This window comes from Euleptes europaea, chromosome 12 (genome assembly GCF_029931775.1).
Source record: "Euleptes europaea isolate rEulEur1 chromosome 12, rEulEur1.hap1, whole genome shotgun sequence".
Taxonomy (NCBI): Eukaryota; Metazoa; Chordata; class Lepidosauria; order Squamata; family Sphaerodactylidae; genus Euleptes; species Euleptes europaea.
In genome coordinates, this window is record NC_079323.1 from 12,560,744 (window position 1) to 12,577,976 (window position 17,233).

At 47.1% G+C, this 17,233-nt stretch overlaps 1 protein-coding gene across 1 annotated transcript in view; it reads left to right on the forward strand.

Annotated features, from left to right (window-relative positions):
- CEP295 (centrosomal protein 295) overlaps positions 1–4,236 on the forward strand; it is a 42,889-nt gene extending 38,653 nt beyond the window's left edge. Inside the window, exon 31 of the mRNA XM_056858854.1 lies at positions 4,133–4,236. Within this exon, the coding sequence (XP_056714832.1) occupies positions 4,133–4,171 (39 nt within the window). The 3' untranslated portion in view covers positions 4,172–4,236. The remainder of the gene's footprint in view (positions 1–4,132) is intronic.
- Positions 4,237–17,233: the final 12,997 nt, after the last annotated feature.

Genomic DNA, 17,233 nt, shown 5'->3' on the forward strand with positions numbered 1-17,233 from the left:
GGCGGTGGGGGGAAGACTTCAGCACTTTCTCCCACAATGGCGCAGTTCCCAAGTGGATGCCTGGGTTCTACAGTCCATCAAACAAGGCTACTTAATAGAGTTTCGACATCTACCACCAGATCGATTCATGTCATCCCCAAGGTATCCCACCATTACCAAGCACAAAATAACCATGGAGGCCATCTCACATCTCATAACCATAGGAGCCATAGAGGAGGTTCCCTTCAAAGAGCAGTCTACCGGAGTTTACTCCGTATTTTTTACGGTGCCAAAAAAGAACGGGCAATGGAGAGCGATTTTGGACTTAAAATTCCTCAATCGTTTCCTCTTAAAGAAGCACTTTCGGATGGAGACCATCAGGTCAGTCATAGAGGCCCCTCGCCCGGGCACATACATGACATCCATCGATCTCACGGAGGCATACCTTTATGTCCCCATTCATCCATCGCACTGACGCTTCCTCCGGTTGCATTACGCGGACTTGCACTTCCAATACAGAGCCCTGCCCTTCGGCCTCACATCCGCCCCCGCGTCTTTTCCAAAATCCTGGTGACGTTAGTAGCATCGTTGAGGAGGATGGGCATCCAACTCCACCCCTACCTCAACAATCTGCTCATATGCGCTCCGTCTCCGGCGCTTGCAACAGCACATACCAATCAAGTAATCCAGACATTACAAGCTCATGGCTATCTCATCAATCGAGCAAAAAGCTCTCTTTCTCCAGCACAACAGATTGTCCACCTAGGAGCTGTCATCGACTCCAGTCAAAACAGGGTCTCGCTTCCCCTGTCCAAGGCCCTGAAGCTTGCCGCAGTAGCCAGGTCGGCCCTTAGATCAAATCAGCATCGACTCATGGCATGACAAGACTGCTTGGTTTAAAGATCTCTTGCATCAGCTTGGGTCCCTGGATGCGATTCCACTCCAGGCCCCTTCAGACAGCACTTCAACCCTTTCAACTCTTAATATCACACAAGATAGACAAACTCATTATCTTACAGCCCAAGGTCCGAACCAGTCTATCTTGGTGGACCAAGACAGCCAACCTAACATCGGGCCATCCGAACCAGTCTATCTTGGTGGACCAAGACAGCCAACCTAACATCGGGCCAGCTCTATCTTCACGAGGATCCAATTCAGGTCTTCACAGACTTCAGCCTCGAAGGTTGGGGCGCGACAGCCCCAGGAATATTCGCCCAAGGATCATGGACTCCTGCGGAAGCCAAGCTTCACATCAATCTGCTCAAGTTGAAAGCAATAGGACTAGCACTGCTCAAGTTCCAGCACATACTACGGAATCATCACGTACTAATTCGAACAGACAACGTGGCCTACATCAACAGGCAAGGAGGGTCCAGATCAAAAGCCTTGAGTCAGGAGGCCAACATCATCCTGACATGGGCGGAAAGACACCTACTCTCCTTGAAGGCGGAACACATAAGAGGCATTCACAACCTAGAGGCGGATTGGCTGAGCTGACAATCGATCCAAGAAGGGGAATGGTCACTCAACCCACTGACATTTCGAGCACTGACGGACCGATTCGGAGTTCCGGAGGTGGATCTCTTTGCTTCGGCACAGAACTGCCAAGTACCTCTCTTCTTCTCCAGATTCTACCACCAGAGAGCCAAGCAAGTGGACGCCCTCTTGGCCCATTGGCCCCGGGGCCTTCTCTACGCCTTCCCTCCTCTACCGACCCTTCGGAACGAGAGAGCAGACATCATCCTGATCGCTCCAAACTGACTCCGCAGGCCTTGGTTTCCAGTCCTAATGGAAATGTCCATTTCCCCACCGTGGCATTTACCAACACGACCAGATCTACTTCATCAAGGGCCCATCATTCATCCAGACCCGGCCTGGTTCCAATTGACCGCCTGGAGATTGAGAGGGCAAGGCTACTAGACCTTGGTCTGTCCCAGGACGTCACTGCCACTAACAGAAAGCCATCCACTAACAGAATTTACGACTATACATGGAAGACCTTTACACGCTGGTGTGCAAGAAAGGCAGCCAATCCAATCGTTCCATCGTTGTCACAACTCTTGGAATTTCTGCAGGATGGAGTTTGTCAGAACCTCAGAGCATCCACTCTCAAGAAACAGATAGTGGCCATAGCATCAGTTTGTCCAGTAGTGGAAGGGACTGTCATCTCGTCTCACCCACAGGTCAAGGCTTTTATCAAAGGGGTAACTCAATCCACACCCCGTGTGTTACGTCGCTTCCCTACCTGGAGGCTGAATACAGTCCTAGTGGGCCTTACCAAGAAACGGTTCGAGCCTATGAGAGAGATCTCCCTCAAGTACCTTTGAATGAAAACATTATTTCTAATAGCCATCACCTCTGCTCGCCGGGTGTCGGAACTGGGCGCTCTGTCACTTCGTAAGGATTTATGCATTTTCCATAAAGACAGAGTGGTCTTTGGACAGATCCTTCATTCACTCCCAAGGTTTGTTCATCCTTTCATCAATCTCAAGTAATCAACTTACCTTCCTTTTGCCCTAATCAAACGGGACCCAAGGAATGCACTTGGCATAATTTGGACATATGCAGGGCCCTGCGCATCTACATCTCAAGGACTGCCGCCATTAGAAAGACGGAGCGGTTGTTTATTGCCATAACGAACCCCAATAAGGGTATGCCAATGTCCCATCAGTCCATTAGCTCCACAATTAGAGGATGCATTAGGGAGGCATACATTGTCAGTGGCATCACACCTCCAACAGTAATCACGGCCCATTCCCTACGCAGCACGGCCACATCGGCCGCCTTTTTCAAGCAAGCCTCTACAGAAGACATCTGCCGAGCGGCCACATGGTCTAATCCTTCCACCTTCATCAGGCACTACCGCATCAATACTATAGCTTCGGCGGAAGCCGCATTTGGACGCCATGTCTTGCAACACGTGGTGGAAGATGACGACTCTGATTCCCACCCAAATGAATAGCTCTTGGACATCCCAACTCTGCAAGATGACCTTTGTTCAGAGCGGGAAAGGTACATTGATTACTTACCGAGAAGGTCCTTTCCGCTCTGAAGAAGGTCATCTTGCCCCACCCGGAGATGCCAGTCATCTTCCAAGGGTGGCAGACGGTGCTGCAACCACACTGCAGTGACTATGGTTCATCCAATCTAGGGATGAGTTTTGAATTCAAAAATTCAGTTAGTTTAGTTCACCCAGTTGTTGAATTTGTTCGTGAATTGTTTGTTAACCTGAGCTGTTGTTTCCTGTCATTATAAGCTTGTCAAAGAACTGGAAGTAGGTGGGCGTTCCTTGCCCCGAGACAGGAAGCTGTTTTAAAATTAGTCCTGCCTCTCTTAGCAAATGGGACGAGAAACACCCAACGCTGCAAGATGACCTTTTTCAGAGCAGAAAGGACCTTCTCGGTAAGTAAACAATGTACCTTTCTCCCTCTTCCATAATACTAGAACATGGGGTCATCTGTTAAAGCTGGGGGGTGAGAGATTCAAAACAGATAAAAGGAAGTATTTTTTCACACAACACATAGTTAAATTGTGGAACTCCCTGCCCCAGGATGTGGGGATGGCTGCCAGCTTGGAAGGCTTTAAGAGGAGAGTGGACATATTCATGGAGGGGTATTCATGGCTGTTAGTTAGAATGGATACTAGTCATGATGCAGACCTATTCTCTCTAGTATCAGAGGAGCATGCCTATTATTTTGGGTGCTGTGGAATACAGGCAGGATGGTGCTGCTGCACTCGTCTTGTTAGTGGCTTCCTAGAGGCACCTGATTGGCCACTGTATGAACAGACTGCTGGACTTGATGGGCCTTGGTCTGATCCAGCAGGGCCGTTCTTGTTCTTACCCTATATCACCTCCTCCTAAACCCCACTTGTGTGGCCCTATAGTACAGTTCATGGCCGAGACATTTGCTTAAAGGGTGTTTTGTACCTCTGACCTGCTCATAGCTAAAGTGGCTGTGAGTTTGAACAACTTATTTGCTGGCTTAGACCAAAGCCCATCAAGTCCAGCAGTCTGTTCACACAGTGGCCAACCAGGTGCCTCTAGGAAGCCCACAAGCAAGATGACTGCAGCAGCAGCATCCTGCCTGTGTTCCACAGCACCTAATAGAATAGGCATGCTCCTCTGACTTCGCCCCTCTCATTCTCTCTGCAGAAAACACTGGAAATGCTACGAGCTAAAAAAACACATTGAAGTACTCTTCAGAAAGCATCTTGGTAATGGAAGTTCAGTACAGGATAAAAAGACGAGGTCAACTTTGTGGTAATATAATTATGTACAATTAAATGCCAGGTTTTGATATTTATAATTTAAAATCAGTTTGCATAATAGGGCAATACAACCAGATCAGTTCAGACTGATTTGTTTTCAGTTTGCTTCAATTATGGCTTTTTAACCAGACTGTATATAGGTTTTTTTTAAACGTAGCACATGCTTTTTACCTCATTTTAATAAAAACTAACATTTGGAATTTGTTTGTCTTGGGTCAACAGATTAACGACAGTGTCCAAACTACACCAGTTACTTCCCTGAAACTCTAGTTTTACTTCTGATTCACAATATGGAGACATGCTAACAGGTAGAATACCTGTTATCCTGCAAGTTATGATAAATCCTACAGCTCGGTTTCCTCTAGGTTGTGAATACCATGATAGGTATTGTCCAAAGGCTTCTTCCAGAAGCAGAAAGTATCACAAATGTAACCCATCTGTTCAAGGCAAAGGCAGAGAGGCCAGTATGTCTAAGCCCCACTCAGAAGGTGTGATCTAGTGGTTCTCAGACTTTTTTGCTCCATTCCCCCCTTTCCCCATTGTTCAAAATATAATTCCCCCTTCCCAAGGTAGCCTAACTAAAAAAAAAACCCTACAATTTTACAGATTGTACTTAATCTACAGGACATCACACTTTGCTAAATAGTGGTCCCAATTCCCCCCTTGTTGAGAACCCATGGTTTACACCTTAGTAGTGCAAATTTTTATAACAGAAAAGATGTAATAGGAACAGGGCCAGATGCTAGAATGTACCCCCAGTCCACAATACAAAGACCATGCCCCAGCATCTGGTTCACAGGTGACCTTAGTTTACTTGTTTAACATATTTGTGCTACCTTTCCACCCAAATAGGGTTTGCAAGGTAGCAAACATCAAAAAGTGTGTGGGTGTGTGGAGAGCTGCCGCCGGTCCGAGTAGACAATACTGACTTTGATGGACCGAGGTTCTGATTCAGTATAAGGCAGCTTCATTTGTCCATGGGTTCAACTGTTCAGTGTTACAGCTAGTTTCTAAAAAGCAGTTAAATGTAAGATTTTTAACTGGTTAGATTTTTTTTAAAAAAACGATCCAACTCAGCAAATTTTCACACTGATTTATTCAGGCTTCTATCTGAGAGAAAACCAGGGCTGTGTTTCTTTGTGGCAAATACAGCATTGTTCTGAGTGTATGGGAGAGATACTGTGCTCCATTCCTGTTTTCCCCACAATAACCCAAGCTGGTAGGTGAACAGCATTTGCACTTCCGTGGCAATAGATGCCATCTGCTGTTCACCTTAAACTGTGTGTGTCAATTGAGTTTTGAGCTGAGGCTGCAGCTCTTCTATGTGTAACTATTCAAATCAAGTTGAGCCACACTGACAGGTCAGGCGCTAAGCGGATCCAGGCTCAAATCTCCCTCCCCCACTCCCACCTTGCTGGGCAACTGTGAGTCAGTCAGCTTCAGCCCAATCTACTTCACAGAACTGTTGTGAGAAAAAAGGTAAAGGTCCCCTGTGCAAGCACCAGGTCATTCCTGACCCATGGGGAGACGTCACATCCCGACATTTTCTAAGCAGACTTTGTTTGTGGGGTGGTTTGCCAGTGCTTTCCCCAGTCATCTTCCCTTTACCCCCACCGACCTCGGAAGGATGGAAGGCTGAGTCAACCTTGAGCCGGCTACCTGAAACCGACTTCGTCAGGATCGAACTCAGGTCGTGAGCAGAGCTTTTGACTGCAGTACTGCAGCTTAACACTCTGCACCACGGGGCTCCTAACAGGAGAAAGGCAGGGTAGAAATCAAGCAAGTAGTCCCTGTATCTTCATTATCACACTCCTATTCCGATTACACGGGCCCATTAAACCATAAAGATAAAAGCTTTTTTTTACAACTTGTGCTTCTGTTTGAAATGGATTTTTCAACGGGGATAAAGCCAGCAGTGTCTCAAACAGTAAAAACTGACACAATGCTGTTCAAGGATTTAAGTCTCTTCTCCCCCTTCCCCCATGAACTCCAGTGGAAGATGAATTTATACACTCACCCTGACCTGGGTGGCCCCAGGCTAGCCTGATCTCATCAGATCTCAGAAGCTGAGCAGGGGCAGCCCTGGTTAGTACTTGGATGGGCGGCCACCAAAGAATAACCTGGGTCTCCATACAGAGGCAGGCAATGGCAAACCACTTCTGAACGTCTCTTGACTTCAAAACTCTATGGGGTCACTGTAAATTAGCTGCAATTTGACAGCGCTTTACACATACACTTTTCAGTTGCAGGCTGGTTAGAACAGATGAGCAGTGGGGGAGAAGCTGGAGTAAACGTTGGCTGATTAAGGAAGCAAGATATATATACACCAGCAAAGTTGTTTATTAAACAGGTCTTGTGACTTGTCCAACATAGAGAACTTTTTAAATTACGCAAGCAACTAGGCTGTGCTACATTGGTTTAAAACATTAGCAGCCTCCCTTTCTTACAGAGCTCAACACAGCTTAGTGTAAATACAATACATAAAACTAAAGTTTAAAGCAGTTTAGGACTGCTTTAATCAAATGCAGTCCAAAATAACACCATCCTCAGATGCCTCCTAAAGATAAAAAAGTGAAGAGGAAGTAATAATTGTGGGGCTGCCATTGGAAAGGCCCTCTCTCATGTATCCGCCTCTCCCTGTGATCTTAATTTCAAGGCAGGAACATATGGGAGAAGACAGTCCTCCAGATACTCCAGTCCCAAGCCATGTAGGGGCTTTAAAGGTCAAAACCAACACCTTCAAATTCGGATCGGGAACTAATTGGTAGCCAGTGTGACTGTTGTAGTATCAGAGTCGCATTTTCCCCTGACCAACAGTCTAGCTCATGGGTCGCAAAAGTGCGGCTCCCGAGCCGTATGCGGCTCTTTCCACAGTAGGGGGACGAAGGCCTGGCCTCCCTCCTGTTGAGCATTGTTCCGCGTCGCCGGTTGCCGGGCGAGACGCCAAGGTTACAACCCCCAGCCCGGCTCCTCCGCCTGCTCTCTCCACGCGCCCTTCGGTGGCTTTTGCAGGTAGGCTGGCCGGGGAGAGGCGAGGGAGGTCCGGCGCGCCCTGCCAAACCCCACCGGAGCCTTCTGCCTGGCATGCAGGGCGCTCGTGGAGGGCCAGGCAGCCCCTCAACAGTTGCGCATCCGCCAGAGAAAGGCCTGCCATCCCCCGCCGTCCTCCCCCTCCCCCTTCTCCCCCCTCTTCTTTCTTCCTTCCATCCTTTCTTCCCCAGTTCCTTCCTTCTCTTTCCTTCCCAGTTCCTTCCTTCCTCTTTCTTTCTCTGTCCCTCCCCCACTCTTCCTTCCTTCCTTCTTCCCTTTCATCCTTTCTTCCCCAATTCCTTCCTTCTTTCCTTTCCCAGTTCTTTCTTTCTTTCTTTCTTCTCCGCCCCTCCCCCTTCCTTCCTTCCTTCCCCAGTTTCCTTTCCCAGTTCCTTACTTTCTCCATCCCTCCCACCTCCCTTCCTCTACTAGGGTTGCCAATCTCCAGGTGGTGGCTGGAGACCTGGCAACCCTAGCATCTCCCCCCAGTGTACCTACAGTTTAATTAAGACTTAAAACTTTAATTAAAGTTTATTAAGTTAATAAACAGTGTACCTACCTATACAGTTTAAGTTTAAGAAATTTGGCTCTCAAAAGAAATCTCAATCGTGGTACTGTTGATATTTGGCTCTTTTGACTAATGAGTTTGCCGACCCCTGGTCTAGCTGCAGCATTCTGCACTAGCTGCTGTTCCAAATACTCTTCAAGGGTAGCCCCAAGCAGGGCAATAGCCCAGTCTAGATGTAACGAAGTATGGATCACTATTGCTAGATCTGACTGAGCCAAGAATGGATGCAGCTGACGCACTGGCTAAAGATGGGCAAAGGCACTTCAGACCACCGCAGCCACCTGATTTTCTAAGGTGACTGCCGTGTCACAGGTAGCGCCCTGAAGCCACTGCGAACCTTGCTTCCAAAGGGAGTATAATCTGATCCAAGACAGGAGATCTGAAGTCCCTGGCGTGCCTTTCTACTAACTCAGCGAACCTCTGTCTTGTCAGAGACAAGTTATTAGACAAACCAGTCAATCCATTCAATGTCAAGTTCTCAAAACAGGTTCACATGGCAGGTGTGAGAGTTATCAAAGCCTGTTCCAAGTTCTTCCAGCTTTTTCATGGAGAGTTGGAAACCTAAACACAGAAGACATAAGCTAATTAAGCCATTGTAATTTGACTACTGACCTGGAGCAGTCATCTTCATGGGAAATCCTCACCCTACAGAGCATGGGTGGGTTGGATTGGGGGGGGGGGCTGGCTGTTTGTGTGTATTTGACAGACCAGCAAAGGTACCCCTACCTTTTTGAGAGGAGCAACAGAAGGCCAAGTCAGGTTCAGAGGACCCCCCACCCAAAAAAATGTTGGTTCTTTCCTACCAATGAGGTCACAACTCAGGTTCCTCTTTTTTGTGTAACCTGATTCATATAACCTCCAGGTTTTAAGAAGCCCCGCACTGTGGGGAGTGGGAGAATAAGAGTGGGTCCTGGGCCTAGAATGACTGAAGACATCTGCCCTAGAAATACATTAACAGCTACTCCAACAGTAAAATCTAAGACTCAAGAACACAATCCACAGAACTTATTAGGATTAACCATATGTGGACTGAGTTCTTGATTCTGTCAAGAGAAAGACATCCTTACATGAACAGATCAAGGATTAGTGAGAAGAGCTGGCCTGACCAAATGGTGGTGTGGAACCCACTTCTATAAGACAGGCAGAGTGAACAAAAAAATGCATGCTGACTGAGGCGTGCCCGCACACACACCCCTCCTGAGACTGTGCTTGAAAGTGAGTATTAGGAATTGGATTCTGTTATTTTACTGCACCAACTTACTTTAATAATGTTTGTACCTGGGCCTTTTATAGTGAAATAAAGCCTAAAGCTTTGACAGGGGTGGTTTTATTGTCTGCAAGGCTCCGGACCCAGACCTGGCTACGACTACCTTAAAAGGGGGATTTAATTCCAGGGTCCAGGCAAGGGATACGGGAATCAAAATCACCCAGGCTGCTGAGGTACTACCAGCAAGGTTTTGACACCACCCATTCCAATCCCGAGATGTGTGAACCATTCAAAGACTGCCCCATAGCATACTGCCAGGTATTATATACTCAGGAAGTTTAAATTCTCCTAAGCTCTCCCCCAAGAAGAGATGCATGCCTTCAGTTTAGCTCTTAAGAGGCCCAAACTCCCTCAACCAAGTAGCCATCAGAATATTTCAGGTTCGAAATGTGTCTCCTCTGGCATAGATCAAAGAGCACACCCAGCGCTCCTGATATCCTGCAGAGGATTTCTATATAAGGTCATCGCGTTAAGAGCCGTCGGTTCAACCCCACACAGCCCTCTTTGAAGTGACCTTCGCCAAGCAGCACAAGTCCTTTCCCTTTAGTACTGACCTGGAGCCATCCTTGTTCCACAAGAGCCTCCTTAGACAGCATGGGGGATTTTCTAGCAGTGGTAACATCCGATTCTGGAAAACAGTATTAGTAGTCGTTTATTGCTCATTAAAGTCATAAGTATAAACATATAACACATAGATGCCTAAAATGTATAAAATACATGAAGTGTGTAAAGCTTATAAAGCTTTCTGCCGCCGCGGAGAGAACAGAGCTTACTAGTTATTCCCTATAGTATCTGAGGTAAAATAGAGTCGCTACATTACCTTATTCAACTGAGGGAATAATTTTAATAAAGAAGAGTATTGAGACAAATAAAATGGCGCTGTTTAAAAAATGCAGCTCGTGCGGCACAAAAATGGCCTCAAATGACGAACACCAGGACTGCCTTCTATGTCTTGGAGAAGGTCATATAGTGGCATCATGTAGACCATGATCCTTGCTTACTGATAAGTGCCGCCGAGACCGCGCAAAGAAATTAAAAGCAGCATTATATGAAAAAGTCTTCCAGCCCGATACCGGGAAACCTATTAGCAACCCGCCGAATAAAAGAGCTAAAGAGGTTGCAAAAAACCCTGAAAGAGCCTCATCCGAACCTCCAGCGAAGAAACATAAAGAAAAAACTAAACATTTATCAAAGAACTCAGATGCGGTAAGAGGGGGCTCTATTCGTTCAGCACCGGTAGGGCCGGTTAAAAACGCTATAATGGAGGAAGGTTTAAGAGATAACTCAAGATCACCTTCCCCATCGACACGCTCACCGAGGCATCGGGAGCCATCCAGAAAAAACTCTAAGTCCCCAAGGGACAGATCCAACTCCCCCCAGAACATCACCCCTAGACAACGGGGGCGTAGCCCACATAAGAGCCTGCAGACTGCGGCAGCTACTGCATTAAGGCTCCCTCCTACCCCATCACCTTCGGGGGTGGAGATGCTCGACTCATCCTCGACTGAAGAGGAGTTAGAAGCACCCGATATATTAACAGCCGACTCAGAAGATCTACCTGAAGTGGAAACTCGGGGATGGGATCCTCGACCCCAATTCCAAGGCTGGAATCCGTGGGGGTTCTGCCCCCCACCGTGGTACGCACCATTTCCATACAGAGGCGATCCGTATGTCGGTGATTACGGGCACCATGACAACGACCTACGACGTCATGCCGGAGACGACGCCTATCGACGTCGTAACGCAGGCAAGGGCTACCGACGTCAGAGTGTCGACGCTGTTAGCTGTGGCGCGTCTCCCGGCAGCAGACAATCAGGCTCGAGAGCAAGAGGCCCACCGAAGCAGCGGCACCGAGAATCACAGCCCATGCCCGAATTGGGACGGGAAGTCCCTACACCATCGACGTCGACAGCAGCCGACGTCGGGGGAACGCATGTGCCAACTACACGGCCCAGGCAAGCCATCGAGGAAACAGATTCCTACGATGACAATGATTATGCATCAGAACTGGGGTCAGAGGACATGTGCCTTACTGCTTCTAGGGATACGGGGGGGGGGCACCTCAATATCCCCTACAGAGGATATAAAATTATTTTCGGAGCTCCTCCTCCGTATGACAAAAGCATTGGGATTGCTGACCTTGCAAACAGATCCCAAACCATCGGACCCCATTATGGGGGTATTGTTCAAATCTGAATCAGGCCCAGCTAGACTGCCACTGGTTCAGGGAATAAAGCAGACAGCTATGGCCACTTGGGTTAAACCAGCATCAGTAATAGCATCTATTAAAAAAAAGAGAATTTATATGGAGTGGATGAAGAGGAAGGTCAATTTTTATATAAACATCTTCCACCAAATTCAATTATTACGGATGTTTTAGCAGCTAGGTACAAATCTGGATCACACTCAACTCTCCTAGATAAAGAAGGACGCAAACTAGATGGTCTGGGGCGGAAGTTTTATTCCTCAGCCACCCTGGGGATTAGAATAGCTAACTTTAGTGCGCTGTCTGGCCGCTACCAAATGTCCTTATGGGATAAAGTATCAGAAGTAATGGAGGACCTGCCGGAGGAGAAAAAGGCCCTATTAATCTCTATACAAGAAGGGAAAAAGTTGGGAAAAACCCAAATTGCGGCTGCAAGACATATGGCAGATTGTTCAGGTAGAGCAATTGCCTCGAGTGTAGTGCTTAGACGCCACTCTTGGTTAAGGGCATCATCTTTAACACCTGATGTCAGAGCCAGAGTTGAAGACATGCCGTTTGATACAAAAGCCCTATTCTGTGAAAGCACTGATGAAGTGCTACATAACCTTCGGAAACAAAAGGCTACTGCCAAATCTTTGGGGGTTACCCAACACTCTGGCCCATCATATAGACCTCGACCTTACAATAGGCAATTTCAATCCTACTATAATGGCAGGTTTAATAGAAACCAGCCCTGGGGATACCAAAGGCAACAACAAACCCAACCACACTTCCAACCCAACCCTCAGCAAGGCAAAAGATATAACCCTAGAGGGAAGGGCAGAAAGGGGGGATACCCCCCCCCCCAGGAGCAAACTAATAAGAAAGGTTCAGCATGACTGTCAATTCTTCAGTTTATGATTGTTCTACAGTTCCAATGTTTGGTAACCGTCTTTCAAAATTTTACAGTAAATGGTCACAGATTTCAAAAGACTCATGGGTGTTGAATATAATACAGCAAGGGTACTTTATTGAATTTTCCTCTTTTCCTGTAAATATGTCTCAACCTATTGTAACAGGGAAACCACAACAAGAGTTGTTGGAGGAGGTCAACTCCCTCTTACAAACGGGAGCGATTCGAACCCTCACACCCACAGAGAATCAGATAGGATTCTATTCACGATATTTCTTGATCGACAAGAAAGGAGGGAAGAGACCCATCTTAGACTTGAGGGCCCTGAATAAATTTGTGAAAATACGCAGGTTTAGAATGTTGTCCTTACAACAGATCTTACCCCTACTGTCTCCAGATATGTGGTTTGCGGTTTTGGACTTAGAAGACGCATACTTCCACATTGCCATCCATGCAGCTTGTAGGAAATACTTGAGATTCTCATGCGGGGGAAATAATTACGAGTATGCAGTATTACCCTTTGGATTATCTCCAGCTCCTAGAGTGTTTACTAAGGTCATGGCGGAGGTGATAGGTTACCTAACACTACAGGGTTGCTGCATATTTCCATACCTGGATGACTGGTTAATGGTGGCTAGTTCACAAGAGGAACTATCTCGGTCAGTCAGAATCACAACTAATACTCTTACTGAATTGGGGTTGATCATCAATTTCCAAAAATCACGCCTCAACCCAACACGAGTCATAGATTTCATAGGTGCAGTGCTGCATGCAGATCTACAGGCTGCCTTCCTCCCTCTACCCAGGGTTAGATCAATACAGAAACTGGTGAAATATTTCACACAGCAGAGGTTTCAGAAGGCAGTGACAATCCAGAAACTCTTGGGTCTGATGTCTTCGACCACGGCTGTGGTCCCCCATGCGAGACTCCACGAGACCACTTCAGAACTGGTTTGTAAGAGCCTTTACAATGAATGTAGATCCTCAAGGGAAAAGATTATCTATCCCCAGAGTAGTTATTAAATCACTCAACTGGTGGTCAGAGGAGCGTAACCTCCTCAAAGGTGTGGAATTTGGGGTCAGTTCCCATGATGTCCAAATTTTTACTGACGCCTCGCTAGGAGGTTGGGGTGCCCATACTGAGTCCCTTACAGCTAAAGGACGATGGAGCCCAAGGGAGGCTAATCTGCATATTAACATATTAGAGATGAGAGCGATTAGATACGGCCTTTCTTCTTTTTCAGAATTCCTTACAAACAAGGCCGTTCTCATCGCAACCGACAACACAACGTCAAAAATTTATGTGAACAAGCAAGGGGGCACAAACTCATTAGCTCTCTGCAGAGAAGCCACCCTCATATAGGGATTGGGCAATCAAACAATGTATCCCTGTCAGCAATTCATATTGCGGGCCATTCCAATGGCATGGCAGATGCCCTGAGCAGGGACACGTCCGAGGAACACGAATGGTCCATTCCAATGCAATTTTTGCACCCTATCTTCCACCAATGGGGTTGGCCAGAAATAGACCTCTTTGCATCAAGCGAAAACACAAGATGCAAGCTGTTCTGCTCAAGGGCAGCGACAGAGAGGGGTTCCCTAGGGGACGCTTTCCAAATGCCCTGGTCAGGGAGACTATTGTACGCCTTCCCTCCCATCCCCTTAATACACAAGGTATTAGGAAAAGCCCTTCAGGACAAATCACATATGATACTAATAACACCCTTTTGGCCAAAGAGGCCCTGGTTTGCCATCCTCTGGAAGGTGACAGAACACAATTATATCAGACTTCCGAGCTCCCCACACCTCCTAACCAGAGGAGGAGTACTCCATCACAATCCATCCTCTCTACACCTAGTGGCCTGGAAAATCAAAGGATAGATGGTTGGTCGGATAGGGTAGCTCAGGTGTTAATCTCAGCACGTAAGCCATCTACCAGAAAGGCATACGCTCACAAATGGTCGAGATTCTCCAAATGGGCGATAGAACGAGGACTGGAACCGCAAAGTTGCACTTTGCAGGCAGTATTTGAATACCTTTTGTCCCTAAAGGACTCCGGCCTCTCGAATTCTTCGATCAAATGTCATTTAGCTGCAGTGTCGTCATGCCATGAAGGTGTAAATGGGGCCTCTTTATTTTCCAATAAATTATGTAAAAAGTTTTTAAAAGGATTGGAAAATTTATTTCCACAGGTGCAAATTCCTATTCATCAATGGAGTTTATCCTTGGTGTTATCGCATCTGACAACAAAACCTTTTGAACCCATGGTTTCTAGTGACATACCCATAGTGTCTTACAAGACGGCTTTTTTAGTAGCCATCACATCGGCCAGGAGGGTCAGCGACCTCAGAGCCCTGAGAGTAGACCCACCTTTTACAAAGTTTTTTCCCCAACAGAGTGGTCCTAAGACCTAGTTTGACTTACCTGCCTAAAGTGGTGTCCAAATTCCATCTTTCCCAAGATATTATCTTACCTGTATTTTTTCCTAATCCAGTTTCACCATCGGAGAGGCAGCTTCATTCACTAGATGTACGTAGGGCATTGCTTTTTTACTAAGAGAGGACCAGGGCATTCAGAAAGGATAACAACCTTTTTATTTGTTTTAGTGGCCCAAACAAGGGTAAGGTGGTGTCTACACAAACACTATCACGGTGGGTAGTTTCGGCCATTAAATTGGCATACCAAACAGCAGGGGTAGATTGCCCACTACAACTGCATGCACATTCAACAAGGGCTCAAGCGGCATCAGCAGCTTTCGCGTCTTCAAGGGACGTCGGGGAGATCTGCAAGGCTGCGACGTGGTCCACACCGATGACCTTCATCCAACATTATGCGGTAGATGTGGATTCCAGAGCCGACGCAGCTGTGGGGAAAGCAGTGCTGAATACATTATTTCGTTGAACATCACCCACCCACCTCCAAAGTGAGCTTGCTATTCTCCCATGTGGGACTGCACAGAAGCCACGAAAACGAAAAACAGTGTTGCACTTACCTGTAACTGTTGTTCGTTGAGTGGTCTTCTGTGCAGGCACACATCCCTCCCTCCTTCCCCGCTGTGGGATGCCACCGTATAGAGGTATTCCCGCGGCGGCAATTGGAGAACTGAGGGAAGAGTGCCCCCCCCCCCGTCAAATGGCAGTTGGACAGGGAACGGCCGTTGACACTTGGTCGTTGACGGGGGGAAAGGGGGGGGCGCTCCTAGGGAGCTAACTCTTCCATAAGCTTTTTAATCTCCGTGGCTGGCCTGCGCAGTCCCATGTGTGCCTGCACAGAAGACCACTCAACGAACAACAGTTACAGGTAAGTGCAACACTGTTTTTATACATGTTCAACAAAACCTCTTAGGCCAAATGCCAGTGTCATTTACCGGGATAATTTTAAAACCATAACTTGGGTTAAATATTTGGTGACCTGATGGATTTCCTCTCAATATCTACCTCTAAATCTGATCTGAGAAAGAGAACGATCCAGGGTTCAGAGGGAAGATTGTATAGGAGTGATCCACGTAGTTCTCTCCTTGTTCCAATTTTTGCAAAACAGAAGTGCCCTAAGGTTTCTTATTTCGCTGGGGATAACAGTACTGGCATACACTGCGTATGAAGTAATGCTAGAAAGTCTGTCTTTAGACACACGTAAGAGCAAAAAATAGGGTCCAACAGTGTGCCAGAAGGAGGTTTGGAAGTCGGCCCTAGAGCTGCTGCCAGGAGCCAGAGACCCTGGCATGGAGCACCCAAAAGATCTTGTAAGCCTGGATGGCATCTCCTTGTACTGCATACTGCATTCAAGGTTTTGCCAGGCTTGGTTGTTTCCAACAGGTCTGACGCTGCTGCCGCAGCAGCAGTTGGAAGGACCTGGAGGAGTTGCTGTGCGGCCACATCCACAGCGTACCAGAAATGGCATTTCATGGCAGCCTTGGTAAGTGACCAGGTGACGCAGGGCGACCCCTATGGTTTCAGGAAACGTTTTTGTAGCAGCATCCAGGAGGCCCAACAACCTCCGCAGAAGTCTGTGGCTGATGGCCACCAGCTTGGGTACAAAAGAATCAAGAGAAGATACGATTAAAAAGCAGTCCTCGCGAAAAGATGGAGGGCCTGGCTGTGGCAAATATACCTGCTGAATCTACTGAACACACTTGGAATAGGGACCAGGGAAGCACAAAGAATCAACATTTGAACCCTGAACTCCTTCAGAGGGGCAAGAGTGGTAAGCCAAGTATCCTCCCATTTGTGAGGTTACACAGAGTGACTGTGACACTTCACACGTGCCCCAACCTCACTCTTCCAAACCAAACCTATCTACTACACTACAGATGTGCCAGGTGATCACCATTCAATAGAAACCCACAGTCTAAAGAATTAGTAAGAATACTTGTCTTCCTATTATCAAACAAGGGGAGCTTCCTGGAAAAATGTGCCAAGTTACAAAGGTGATGGGGGGTACCAGCGCGGTGTAGGGGTTAGGAGCAGCGGACTCTAATCTGGTGAACCGGGTTTGATTCCCCGCTCCTCCACATGAAGCCTGCTGGGTGACCTTGGACAAGTCACAGTTCTCTTAGAGCTTTCTCAGTCCCACCTACCTCACAAGGTGACTGTTGTGGGGAGGGGAAGGTGACTGAAAGCTGGTTTGAGTCTCCTTCAAAGGTAGGGAAATCGGGGTATAAAAACCAACTCTTCTACTACTACTATTGCCTAGGCCACAAACCCTGTAACTAAGGACAGTTTTTTAAAGCTTATTTAAAACAATCTTCATGACACGCTCGCATTGGCAGGTTATCCTCACTCCACGATCCAGGAATGCTTCTTGTGCATTCTTTGGTGTTTTGGAAATTCTTACACAACGGGTATCAAGAATGAAGCATCATACCCAACAGCTATCTTAAAGGTAGTTAAGCCAAGATTTACCTTTTGGAGACGACTGTTTTCAGCTACACAGGCAGGATTTGGAGGAGCACCCGGGGCCTACAGAAAAACATGTTTTTAATACCTATTCCCAGAATGCAAGCTGGAACTACTTAACGGTAAC